A 14554-nucleotide genomic window follows, 5' to 3' on the forward strand; every position below is an offset into this window, starting at 1 on the left:
ACCTCTAACCTTTATATGCCTATTCCATTTAGTGCTCTGTAGTGGACTCGTGCAGCAATCTTCTAATAAACCCCTTCAGTAATATTTAAACTCAATGTTTGAGCCCTATATATCTGCTCACAGCACATTTCTAGTACAAAATCTGCGCATTAATTTGTTTGACAAAGCAACTCTAGCCTTTATTATGCGCCTATCCCATTCAGCGCTCTGCAGTGGACTCGCGAGCAGTGTCAGTTTTCTGCGCATGCGCGCTTGTATCGCAGGTCGCGCATGCGCAGTCACCGCAATTGAATACACGCATGCGCGTCTCCTACCGGCACTACACCCGCTCGGGCGCGCAGTACCGGAATAGAAAGGCGGATTTACTCCGTATTTGGGCATACCTTTCCGTTTTTAATCATCCAATTGTCCACACTAATTGGTCTGCTACGAGGAGTATAAATAGAAAACCGCCACATCCCAGCCTCACTTCTTCGGAGCAGCGTTGAGGGGAAGGCAGGCGATTTGCTATGCAGTGACCGTGAGTAAAGTTGGTAACTGGGACCACGTTGGTACTCTTGGCACATTGTCCTTTCTACAACTTAAGCCCATTATTGAATATTCCCTAGGTTGCTTTACTGAGCAGTATGGAAGGATCCCCCCAATACTACGCATAGGCTCATGAGGTGATCAGACTGAGAACATTAAGTAAGCCTTGAACTATTTTCCTCTCCCTCCTTTCCACCTTAACAGGGAGAACAATTTAATTATAGTTGTATGTGTTTTTGTGTATGTGTTTTTTTGTCATTTTTATGTTTTACAGGGTTTTTTTGAACCTCATTTGGGTTCTACTACTTACCCTTTTACTCAAAGGAACCATTTTTTCCTGAGTTCTTGTACAGTAGACTATTTTGTTTATTGTGTCTTCTTTTCACAGGTTCTCTGCAACGCCAATTGGGCGCAACTGAACTCACCTTAACATTTAACATTGTTAGGTACATTACACATTTCTTTTTATTAAAAAAGTTTTTTATACACTTTTACACTTTCATGTGAGTAAGGTGAGGATATAGTGCATATCCTTGTCCTGAAGAAGGAGCCCCTGCGCTCCGAAACATGTTGACACTCTGGTTGTAAATACCCCAATTCGTATTTAAACAAGCCACTATTGCACCCTTTTAATAATACCAGCCGAGGACATAATAAATCATTTTTTCCTACGTGCCAGGTATTTTTTAAGTAACTCACTTTCACCTCACTTCACTCACATTTTCCCTTAGTAAATACACTCCCTCACATAGTTCACTATCAAGTGCTCCTGCGTATTCGTGAGTCGTAGCACGCCGCATCCCGTAGAGGGGTGCGAAGGCCCCGATGATGAAGCATGACACCAAGGGGCCTGTTGGTGTGTGAGGGGCATTTAAACAACACTGTGTGCTCCCCATCACTTTAGGGACCACCGCCACTTTTTCTTGAGTGGATTCGATGTGGAAGGTAGACCACATTGAAATAACCACTACATTGTCTGGACCTCCAATAGTGCAGAGGACCATGCTAGGGAACATTTAATGAAATTGTGGCTTTTCTCTTGGGCCCCTGAAAAAGACGTTTCCACATGTTTTGTGACGGAGAGAACTCCTAGAACCCTGTTGGTGAAGTTGCCCCTGGTGCACCCCTTCATTATCAATTTGATAAGTTATCTAAACTACAACGCCATCCTGAAAATAAATAGAATGAGAAATAAATTATTTTACAACACACCTTGAATATCAGTCTTGTCTGATTACACCAGGAAAACCAAAAAACTATGAAAAACATTGTGACCGGGGGGCGGGCCACTCTCCCGGGGGCGACTCACCTCTTCCCCTCCATCCATGCTCCCCTCTTTTTCATCCATGCAGCAGCCAGTGGTCTGGAATGGGGCAGCACCTTGGGACACATCCAGCTCGCACAAAGAGGAGGGTTGCTATTTCTTTAACTGGACAGAGGACTTTTCAAACCACGCCCCCTGGTCAGCTGGGACCCCGGAACTAAAAGCCGAGCCGCCGGAGGTGGAGGTGTGTTCATCACCCGGAGGCGTCGTGGAGTCGAGGAAGGAGGTCGGAGAAGAAGTGAGCCAAGGAAGCAGAACCGGTGACGAGAGCGAAGAGGAAGAGAGAACGGAGGAGGATACGAGCACAGCTGTTGCAGAGCCAGGAGGCCAACGACTAGGCGCTTCGCCCAGCCACACTTCAAGGGAAGTGTGGCTAACCCAGGTACGGGACCGTATCGTGGGCTGGGCGGGTAGAAGAGGTTTAAAACCTCCGTAGTACACCCGTTTCCGTCATCCTCTCACTGTGCCCCTTCCCCTGCTTCACGCCGCCACTTCGATGTTTACTTTGTTGCACGAGTGTTTCCCCTCACACCCACTCCCTGAGCAGTCTCCGCTCCCCAGAGCCTCGGCCTGAGTCTGTATTCTCTTTTCTTTCCATGCACCCGGCCCCCTGAGACCGACTGTCAAGACGGACGGGACTTCAGTATCCAGAAGTCCACGGGAGGGAGGAAGACCAGGAAGTGATTTCCGAAAAGAGAAGAGCTCACCAGTTCGTCGAGGCACCGAACCTCCACTGCCCTACTACCGAAATCTACCACAGCAGCGCAAGCGATTGTTTAAATCAATAAAACCGGCTTTGCCTGTACATCCTGAGTACTCGTTTCCCTTGGTCCCGCCACAAACATTTGCAAAGGTTAAAGCAAAACTTAGGACTAGGACTGGTTATAGGCTGAGAACAACAAAACGTACACTCCCAAAGAGGCAGTTGAAGTGGAGGGCAAATGCTGAGATTCATGAGCTCAGAGTACCACTCGCTTTGAGCCCAGCCCAGGTAAACCTGAATGAACCATGGTCAATTCCATCTGACTCTCTTTAGGACCTGTGGGATTAACAGCAGGAGGGAAGGAGTAGAGGAGACTGGCGTAGATGAAATATGGCTCCAAGGGGATTCCAATTAAGAAACTCCAGGGAGCCAAAGGCTGACCTGTGTGTATTTGGAAAAAGCAAACCGATCTACAGAAGGAACACCCACCAAGTGTTAATATCCCAAACTCCTTCCAGCTGCCGATGCCACTCCTAGATGACAAGATGACAGCTCCTGTATTTGACCATCATGATGCTGTGGGCTCATGACAGGTGAAATTGCTTGAAGAGTCAGCAACCACCAGATCCTCCAGACAAAACACAGGACACTACACTGCAATGCTTGTTAAATTGCCACATGGCAGACTGTTGAAGGAAGTCAGAATGGTCAAACAAATGGCTAGCAGCTTCAGAACATGGATATGCTGGCTTTCTCCAACGTGGGATGAAAGAACTCTGATCTCGGTCCTCCTGGTGACTACCCTAGTCTAGGGACGACACCTCCTTCGCCACTGACTTTGGGACATGGTGAGGAGAAAGACCAGCCTCAAGTCAGGTTGGCATCCAACAACCACCACTGAAAGTCTGTGGTTGCTTCATCTAAAATGTATATAGGGGCAGAAAGACAATTACCAATATTGTGCCCACTGAAGAGGAAGTTTCCGCTAGAGTGCCCACATATGCCATAGAGTGTGCAGCACCAGCAGGAGGCAAGAAGACAGGAGCACCTACAGTCTCAGGATCACTAAGGCGGTAACGGATGCTCCTATTCAAAACATAGGGATCACCGTCCGAATGTCTCGGACTCACTGCATGGGCAGATAGGCCTTCGACACCACTGTGTCTCGAATTGCCGCTTTAAAACAAATGTTTGCCAAAGCAAATGGTTCATGAGATTCAGATCTAAAATCTGCCTCCATCCCTATCGTTCTTGGCCACAAGCAAGTACCATAAAAAACGCTCTTAGACTCTCTCTACCACAGGCACCAAGTCGAATGCGGAACTAGCTACATCATCAGCACTTTCAGAAAATATCAGCATGGATAGCAAAAGACTGATGGGAGGTGTGGAGGTGCATTCAAAAAGGGAGCAGAGTAACCAAACTGAACAATCTGAGGAACCCACAGATACAAAATAATGGAATGCCAACTAGAGAGCCAATGGTAAATCCTGGCCCCTCTTGATCTCAACGTATCATTGGACAGAAAACTAAAGAGGTTTCACTACAGCTGATGCATACAGTCCTGCCGTTTGGAGCCACATGGGTCAATGGTTTGCTGAAAGGCAAAACCCCTCAAATATCCATTGAATTCATAGAACTACTTGTGGTTTTTGGCTTGGAGGACATAGCAAGCCCCAAAGAGTGGGATGTAGCTTTACCATCCTTAAGGAACTCCAGTGCTGAATCTGCCTTCTCACCAAATTGCTAGGTTCCATCAGAGGCCAAGCACACACATGAAGCCTTGACATTCCCAATAATCCCCGTGGCACATATCCAAGCATGCTGATGGCTGATCATAAACACACATACCCCAGGTCGCAATATTCGTATTAATCCTGGCCATGACAGATTAGTCTGTGTGAAAGAATTATTAAACCCTGGCTGAAGCTGAATCAAGAACCTCGGGCAGAGCAGAATATGGTGTCAGTGCCAGAGCAAAATACTGTTGCATTACCGCCAAGGGAAAAGCTGGTGCGGCAGTGGCAATGGGATTGTAGCGCTGCCCAGCGCCAAAAGCCGGTGTGTAATGAGCTGGTGTGTAATGGAGTCAGTCTGTGCTGGGCAAGATCTACTGATAGAAATCAAACTAAAGGTCTGACAGATCTGTGGAGACCTGATGTACACCAGAGACGTCAATAACCATCTCTGAATGCGTCAGCTTGGCCTCCTTGAAGGCTGCTTTCTGCTCCAGAGTAGACCATAGCCCGTGCTGCTAGAGTGAATTGATTTAAGGACCAGAACTGTGTCCAAATGTAGCAATGAAACAGAAGTCTCTACTTTCATACAGCTATTGAGAGACATCGCCCTGAAGCGTGAGCACCAAGAGGGCAAAGAAACATGCTGAGACCTTTTGTGCTAATCTTCTAATTGTCCCTCGACTTTGCCTTGATCTTGAAATTGGATTGAAAACATGAGAGGATCAAAGACCTGCCCTGCAACTTGGGCCAACCGAGTTTCTTGTGCTCAGACATAATTTGACTACGTTCTCCCTGATACCCTTTAGATGAATCAGGGAGTACTTATCACACAACTGTGAATTGTCTTTTGTGCAGAAGAACCAAAGAAAGACTTCAGGGGAGTATTTGACCGGCATCTGCTTCTGGCAGGTGCAGCATAGTCAGCATACTTTAAAAATGTTTATCTATGGGGGAGATTTCTACAGACTGTTTCGACAAATTTGTAGAATACTGTGGCAAAAAATAAGACAAAAACTGCAGAAGCAAAATTTCAGATGCATGTTGTAGAGGGTGAATAAAGAGGGAATGAGGTCAGCATGTATGTGTGGCACTGATATGCAGGAATGCAGAGGGCAAATGCGTCAGATTCTTGTGAGTGTGAAGAAGAAAGTGAGGATAATTGTGTTGAGTGTTGATTAAGGTGTTTTCAGGGCGGATTGTTAATTCCAGGAATAAGCAGGTTTGTAACTTTAGGTCAGAAGGAATGCCATATATTTTGTAGCAAATTCTAGATGACCCTATTGTTGATAGAACTATGTGGCAGGACAAATTTGAGGGTGCGGTGAGGACAACCCGAACATGCTAACCTTTTTATGGGAGAGTCCATTTTTATGACTGAGTACAAATCCTTATCCTTCGAGTTCAAGGAGAGGAAATGTATAGTTACGGTATATGTGGCTTGAAAGAGAACTTCTGTTTCGAGGTGGATCAATCAATAATTGTTTGGCGTTACTTTAAATCGTAACTGCAAGGATTTTCTTTTAGTCCTGAATGATAAAGATGATTTTGGTGGTGTCATAGGTAACACATTTCCTTGTGTGATTTTATTCATACATTGAAGGGTTTTCACGCAAAAATATCCACATTAAAGTTTCAATTTCTGTTGCCCACAAAGTCTGGAGTAATTCCTATGGCAATCATGGAAGAAGTTGCAGATGAACTGGACAAGCTGGAAAAGGCCGGTATAATTGAGGCATTCAAGTCTACGGAGAGCTTGGCCCCTTAGATATAGTCAGATGAGCAAATAGTCAGGTTAGTTTAAGCATCACTGTTAGCAATATACGGGTAGATAAGTTTCCATTACCTAAAATAAATCAAACATGACCAATAGAGTTAGATTGTGCCCATTGTTCAACTTAGCCTTGGATACTAGTACCCTTCCATGCAGATAGTGAGAGCCTAGCAGTGTTTATTACACCTTTCGGTTGTTACGAGTTCCGGATTCGCACTGGGAGTAGCCACGTTTCAACAGTACCAACTCTGTAAGGGGTGCAAAGGCTTGGTTTTGCTCAAGACATTATTTTGGTCAGGGAAAGGGATTTAGAAAAGCATGTCCGTCGATTGAGGAAACTATTAAGCGTGATAGATAAGAAAGACCTTACTGCTAATTCAAGAACAGCAAATTTGCTGTATAGCCTGACATAATTAGGCCTTAAAGTCTGCGAACATGACATTACTCAAGAAGGAACTTGCTAGTCAGAAGTGGGCCCCCACTATCTTTCAAGGATGATGTGCGCTTTTTCTTGGGGTTTGATAAATTCAAGTTTGCGTGTGATTGGGTGTATGTGTGTGTGCGTGTGTGTGTGTGTAAGACTTTGACATTGATTACTCTAGAATAGCAAAAGCATTGAAGGGAATGACAATCTTTAAGAGTGTTTTAATGCCATTAAGAAATGGACATGCAATGTCATTCCTCTGCAGAGTTTAGACCCCTGTGATAGAAGTGTTATCACCCAGATGCTAGCGGCAAAGGTTTAGGTGCCGTTCTGACCCAAACCTAGTGTGGTGGCCTGGAAATCCCAGTTGCTTTTGTCTCACTCTCCCTTTCACCTGCAGAGAGAGAAATTCTGTTATGGACAGGGAGATGTTGGCATGCTTGTGGGAATGGAACCCTTAGATAGTATATATTGGTATCTGAATTCATTCTTCAGATGGATTGTACGCCACTTACCAAAATCAGGACTACGAGTGGGTTGTTAAAAGTTAGTTACGCTACACATTGCCAAAGCAACCTTGAGGTTGCTGGATTACAACCATAGAGAACAATATATTATTGGCACCAAAAACAAGGTGGCAGATTTCCTAAGCAGGGCAGCCATATTTTTGAAGGAGTACACCACAGATGATTGGGTTGAATTTTCAGCTGCTGTTGTGGATGCAAGCTGCAGAGGTGTGACCGCTTACAGAGGAGTGGCTGGATGGATATTACAAGGATGAAAATCTGATTTTAGGACAGAGGTTCATCCAAGATGCTTGGCCAGATAATTAATTGGTTGAATGACATGCTGAGGAGTTATTGGGAAGCAAGAAGTGAACTGGTGGCAGGTGAGAATGGATTCATCTTTATACCTCCAATGACTCTAGTCTAATGCTTTGAAACTCTGTGGGAGGCCGTAGCAGTGTACATCATGGGACTAACTTTAAATGCTAACGGTTCACCTCACCTAAGTATGTGAACAGTTATTGACTCTTCAGTCAAAAGTGGCCAGCAGATGACAATGTGGATTATGCAGACTCTTTGGCTGTTTCAAGACTTTGTTTATGAGGTGTTCTAATGAGAGGCTTCCTATGTCAGTCTTTCATATTAAAAGACCAACATTTGCGGCAAAATAAAAAAGAATCTGAATTTATTTTTGTCCTAATGGTCTTACGCAGAAACGCATGCACCAGACTACCTTGCGAGTATTAAAGCCATAGAGAGGTCTGATGGTGCAGTCATGGAGATTCAGCAATTAGCGCTGAAAAGTGGGATGTTTAGGAGGAAAGTTGCGAAAATGGTTTTGGTGCACCAAGTTAGCCAACTTTGACTGGATTAAGCACCTTCAAGAGCTTAAAAGGAAAAGAACCTTACACTATGGATAATTTGGTGAGAATGACACAAGAGGGGCAAGGAAGTTGGTCCACAACTACTACTAGGGCAAATATTAAGGGACAGGCTGCTTATAAGAATACTATTATCACAGGAATTGCGTTAAGGAAGTGAGTAAGATAATTTATTGGTACTTAATTAAAATCATATATTAAAATTTAATAAATAATTCAGATGAAAAATTATCAACTCATGTATTAAAGTCATAGAATAACAAATCATGCATCACTTCACTCAATAAATGAATAGTCTCTATCACTTGAACACCCAGCAAGTTAAGTCCTAAATCCATATATTTTACAGTCGTTTATCAAGATGCCTTCCGCACTGTTAAAGCAGAGAAATCTGCTTCTTTGCAAGATCGAAGACTTGATTTCTTGTAAAATAGTAGTCGAAGCAATTTGTGTTGGGTTGAAAATGTAGGACATTAACATATGTTTGCTAGGATTTCCTTTTTGGATTTCCAAAACAGTTGGGCTGGCTTCATTGTTGTTCCGTTTCTCCTAGCTCATGGAGCACAAAGCATAATCATAGATATTTAAGTCTAAGGGTTCCCCGATATAGATACAGTATGATATTTTTTAAATTCATTTGTTGCATAGCTGGCTTTGGTCACTTCCAAAGCCAAACGTGCGAGGTAATCAAACCTTTTAAGATTTGTGTCCCGACTTCATGCAGATGTGTTTCTTCAAGTGGCATTTAAAGTTGTTCTATGGAAGTTCCTGATCCCTAGGCCCTAAGGTTCCTAACTCTTGAAGAATGGGCGACATTGCAATGTAAACATATACTGTGAGCACATGCAATATTTAAGTCCAAAGAAAGAAGTACTCCAGTCGTTTTCCACTTTGTCAAATCTTTTTGATTGAATGTGATATACCAGCCTCGCACCAGCCAACAAGTGTTTCGTCCTTGGGTTTAGTCACCCTACGACTTCTTCAGGGCTGTAGTTTCTTCCCGTGTTCTTAAACAATGAGTGGCTGTATCCGTGATAACCAATTCATGTCAGTTTTAATCAACGAGTATATAAGAATAAAAGTGAATAGAACCAAGTTGTCTAATAATAGAATGCCACCTCCAGAGTACGGTCAGGCGTCTCTCGGTACAGCAAGCCTGGTGTATAACATTTGATTAAAAAGAAGATTTGACTAAAATTGGAAGACAACTGGAGTACTTCTTTCTTAGGACTCAAATATTTAATGTGCTCAGAGAATTTGTTTTCTTTGTGTGTTTTGGGGATGAGGTTTGACATTCCTATTCTTGTAGCACTGCTGACCGTTGGTATTAATATTTTGGTGACAATGTCCTTGTGCGCCTGATTTCCCTTATTCACCCATATGACATTGCAATGTGCCAAGGGGTATTTTCCTCGATAACTAAAATTCTCGAATTTGTTGCAGATTTTTTTCTTTTTTTGAAACAATTAGTCTCAGCTAGTTTCATTTTAAACCAGTATTTTAATAAAACCCAATTTGTACTTATTTACTCATCAATCAAGAAATATTCCGTAAAAATTTGTGTTTGGCTTGATGACTGGAGAAGAAAAATGTTCTAAATAACTTTCCTCTGCTCTAAATTCACCCAAAAAATCGTTTAGTCAGGAAAAGCTTCCAGGATTTAGCTTAATTATGGTAAGCATTTAGCTTTTTTGAACTTGAAAAATGATATTAGTATTGGACCATCTAGATTCCTAGACAGATTGAAGAGGGCAAATTTTAAAGAGGACACTGTTTTTCATTGCCTGTAAATCGGCTTTTTGGTGACCTTTTTCAAGTAGAGTGACTGCCAGATATAGGTAGATATGAAGTTACAAATATTTTGTCCTGTCACATTCCAGGTTGCACCAATGTTTTTTTTGTGCAAAATTTTAAGACCTTGTTTTGTCATAGTCAATGTCAAATTGGTTTTGTAAAGAACAAATGTGAAGCTTTATAAATGCATTTTGTAAACTGATTTGAGAACAATCTAATACGCCTGTATTGTCATACATTCAGAATTATAATTAATGAATGACCATTAAGCTTCGTCAGACTAGCTCTTGGATTTTCTAAAGTGGCCTCAATATCAACAACAAAGATTTGAAAGAAGAGGTGTTAAGGAGGCAGCTTTAGAGGTTAGGACATTATCCAAACCCTTATAAGCAGAAAACGTCCATTCCAATTCTCTCAAATCGATCAACGGTAAAGTTTGGCACCTTAGCAAACTGCCCAGGTGCAAAAAGATTTTGAACTGGGAACAGGATACTGATCGTGGAATACTGAATCAAGGGCTTGGTGGTGGTTAGATGAAGTGGCCAAGGGTTTGTGGGGAACAGAACCATATGCCTAAGGATGGTGCGGGAAGATGCCTTTAATGATACAATGCTTCGTCCCCAATTTTGGACCAGCTACACAGACGCAAACTTTAGGACTGATAGTTGCAATGTTGAAGACGTTGGATGAATACATGGTAGGTTGATGAACCTCTCCTTACATTTCATGTCGGTAGAAGGTTCTTTAAACATTGTAGTATCTATCACCTTACCAGTTTCCAACTACCTACCTGTATATATTACATCTGTTAGTGTGATTTATGACCTATCAATGTTCAGCTTCAGGGGGTTTAGGAGTGAGCACTCTACTGGTGGTAGTTGCTTCTAGGAATTGGAGGGTGCAGCTGCCCACTCAAGTTGCTGACTAAAGTGTTAAACTTACCGGCTCTGGCATCGCCAATACAATTTCTCCAAAATAATTTGGCCTAGGAATCGTCGTTTTCATAAAACCAAACTTTGAATGGACACTAGTATGGTCCCCAGCAATGGTCAATTCCTTACCAGGCATTGGTTCTATACAAATTTCAGGTGTTTGAGACCAGAGGTTAATATTAGTTATGCCAATACTGGTATTTTGGCGGATACAAAAATGAAAGGAAATTACTAAGAGTGGTGCAGACTTTTTTTCACTTCTAGTTGAGGAAAGTTTTGTCTTATACAAAGATCAAGAAGTACCTTAAAATATGACCTTTCTGGAATTAACACATCTTGCTCTGTAGTGCCACTACGTAGGTCCCAGTGATAATCAACCTTCTGCGCACAGTGAGGTCATATGCAGCACATGGTGTTTGGCAAATATTATCAAAAAAGTGTAGCATTTTGTTCAGCACAGTATTTAGTTTAATACTGCGAGAAAACTAGGCCAAAGGAAAGATGAATCTCTATTTAGATAAAAAAAATTATATATTACAAAGGAAGGGAACCTACATATCTAGACAGGATGTTTCCACATATTCCGCCTCCTTCCAATGAAAACTCACTACAACAGACTCCCCTTACCTAGTTCATAAAGTCCACGACAAGGAACATGATTAGTAATGACAAACTGTTGAGATTTTCTTGTGATTAAAAGGGTTTTCTTCCTGATATAACATTTAAAGAACTCTCGTTGGTTTGTGCTACACAACTAAGTAAATTGCTAAGACCCAGGTTATCTTTAGAATGTTACTATGGACAGGTTTAGCATTTTGCTTTATAGAACAAGATTACAAAGAAGTCAGACTGAATAGGATGAGAGCTCTGGGTCAGAGATGGAACAGAGCTTAAACCGGGGGTTTTACAAAATGTATGCAATTTCCTTATCAGTGGAAAAATTACACAGAACTGGAATCTTGGCTTATTTTTCTTCGCACAAATTGTATCCTTGCATCCAAAATAGAACCATGGATTTGCTCATTTTTTTTTTTAACGTAAAAAAACATAAGTGCAGAGAACAAGAACTACGCAAGTTCTGTAAGTGTGCGATCTTCTGGTACTACTGCAGTAGGACTTTGTAACCCATGACCCACAAACACGCCATGTGGTGTAATTTTGCACATAAACATAACATGGCAGGAATTATGTGGATTACTCCGACATAACTGAAATTTCACCCAAGCCTAGTTTACGTGAGGCAAAATAGGTATCACATTAAAGATTGCTAACTTGCAAATTTGTAATTTTCAAAGTGCCACTTTTTCAACAAACATTTCTTATTAGATTATCCCCTGAAGGACGGTGAAATAAGAAATGCAATAGTCTGACCACTGTGTACATTAAAGATGTACATTTCCCAGACTCTGCAAATCATAGGTCTGGGCGAGCATTGCCAAAAGTTTTGTTTATTTCCTAAAAGCATAATATTGGAACCACACCCTATCAGAACCATCATGTTTTAAGGAATCAGCCGCTCTCAGTTGAAATACTTACTTATTAATTGGTAATAACTCGTTGGGTCTTTTGACGGCACTGTCTGTTTTGGTTTCACTGTCATGCAATGCTTGTGCATCTCTTCCAGTTCGCAGCGGAGGACCTAATTTTCCCATTTTACTATTAAAATATATAAAGGTTTACTCGTAAGGAGAACTCCAAGTCAGCGAATAACATTTCAAATAAATTCTTGTGATAAATCAACAAGTGCAGGTGTTTTCTTAATTAATCTTTAGAAAGAACATATTACTTACTTACAGAACTTCCTATAACTAATTCTTCCTTCTCGTATTGTTGCATAACGTACTGGATGCCTCTAGTTAAAACAAAAGATCCCACACAACACAGTAACTTCTATGACAGGCTACTGGAGAAGTCTAGCTTTAGCAGTGTGTGTGGAAACTAACCTATTAGATGCAAGGGTTTAAAACTACAAAGACCTTTGCCTGATACAGAAAGAAAAAGTTGGCCTGGAGTAAAGCTTTGGAGGTGGAGGACAATAAGTACACAATCGGCTCCGAGTGTTTGAACTGGCGGGGGGGCTCAGGGGGTGGGAAGGGGTGGGGGGGGACATACGAAACTCTGTGGTAGGCTTCAAGGATATGACATGCAGAGGAAGAAGATTCCGAGAGGCAAAGCAGGTGTTAGACTTGGCCCATTTTGCAGGGTCATCCCTGAACTTTTTGCCTTCCTCCTGTGTTTTGTCTTACCTGTTTTTGTTGGTTGTACGACTCTGGGCACTTTACCACTGCTGATCAGTGCTAAAGTGCATATGCTATCCCTATTGTCAATTAATGTATGGATTAGTGATTCCATGATTGGCTGATTTGGTTTACTGGTCAGACCTTAGTACAGTGCACTGAGTGTGTCCAGGGCTTGTAAACCAAATGCTGCTACTGGGCTTGCAGCACTGGTTGTGCCACCCACAGAAGCAGCCTGTAGAAATGTGCCTCAGGTCTGCCATCGTAGAGCCTGTGTGCTGTCCGGTACTGCTATGCTGACTGGGCAAGTGCACCCACTTGCCAGTCCCTATACCTTCCCTTTTCTTCATGTCAGAAACCCCTATGGTAGGCCCAAGGGCAGGGTGCATTGTAAGGATAAGGTAGGACAAGCCTTGGTGTGTGAGGCATGTTCTAATAGTGAATTACAGCCATTTTCGTTTTTCACAATGGCAAGGCTACCTATTCCCTAATGGCCAGAATGGGCAGTTAGATTATTACATTTTATAATCCTCACTGGCTTAGGGAACATGGTAGAAATTCGAGTTTAGTATGCCTGAACTCAGAATGAAAGTATAGAATGAAAGAATATAGAAAAGTTTATTGTTTCAGTTAATTAAAACCATAACAATTTATAAAATTAGGCACTACAAATAAAACTTAGTGTTTATCTACATTATGTTTCTCTGAATTATGAAACTTTCCGTTTCCAGTGCAAGTATTTTAAAAATGTTGTCATTTTAACATACACAATGTACAATTTTAAAGCTGATCAAAAGCATTTGTTGGGCCATGTGAAGTGTTCCTCCCAATGTTCTAGTGTTGTTCGGTGTTATGTTCGGGAGAGCCCTCTACCACAAAGTCAACCGTCCTATTTCCCTTTACTGGGCAGGGCACAGGGTTACATTTCAGTGCTTGTGTATGAGCCAGAAGGAACTTTATTAGTAGGTAATTCAATGGAGTGTCAATTGGGTTTAGGGTCGCCATGATCGCCGATCTGCACGTTCTTATACCTCTGGTGTTCGTGGCTTTTTTTAGAAAGATACCTCGTGCATGGGATAAATTCCGACAAATGCAGACAAGATGGATAAAGTCCTTCTTGCTACTCCCACATAGTCTGCAGTCTTTGGACCCGTCAGGGACCCAGGTTGGCTGGTCCATGGTAGATGGAAATTTACCCAAACACAGGGCCATTAGCTGTAATTTTCTGTGGACCAGAAATGTAATTGTTAAGTATGGAGCTGGAGTGAGTGATTTATAGTTGGATATTACCATCAAAGCATGTTTTCTCGTGCTAAAAGTGGTTTTGTCAGCTAGAAGCTAATGGAATTTTGCTGATTTGCTTATGGCTTGCTTAAAGGCCGGGTAGGGCAAATTGGTTTCCCAGAGGTCTCTTGTGCAGAGAGGCTTTGTTTAGGAATTGGTTGCATGAGGACTTCGAGTCATTTTCTATTTCGTCCTACAAGGCCTTGTTCAGTTCCGAGGCTGCAGTATTCTGTTTCAAACTGTACCAATGCTTGATAGTTGCATACTTCCTTCCCAGAATGATAGAATACATCTTTTAGGGAAGTTGGTTTTAACATTCTGTGTTGGAAAGTACCACTTTTACAAAGTAGGTATTTTCTTGTCCAACTATCCAAGCCTGCCTCTACTAGGTTGAGTATTCCTTGTCTGGAGTTTGAGTGACAGGGCTGGGG

The 14554-nt window shown here is 42.1% G+C and overlaps 1 protein-coding gene across 2 annotated transcripts in view; it reads right to left on the reverse strand.

Moving 5' to 3' along the window:
* Nucleotides 1–14554, reverse strand: part of ZC2HC1A (zinc finger C2HC-type containing 1A) — a 353235-nt gene that overhangs the window by 132355 nt on the left and 206326 nt on the right. The window contains exon 8 of one of the 2 annotated variants that reach the window (XM_078687119.1): nt 12139–12258. The exons of the other annotated variant lie outside the window; for it this stretch is intronic. Coding sequence (XP_078543245.1) covers nt 12139–12258 — 120 coding nt within the window. The remainder of the gene's footprint in view (nt 1–12138; nt 12259–14554) is intronic. 2 annotated transcript variants of the gene reach the window in all.

The sequence above is a fragment of the Lissotriton helveticus genome, chromosome 4_1, assembly GCF_964261635.1.
Source record: "Lissotriton helveticus chromosome 4_1, aLisHel1.1, whole genome shotgun sequence".
Taxonomy (NCBI): domain Eukaryota; kingdom Metazoa; phylum Chordata; class Amphibia; order Caudata; family Salamandridae; genus Lissotriton; species Lissotriton helveticus.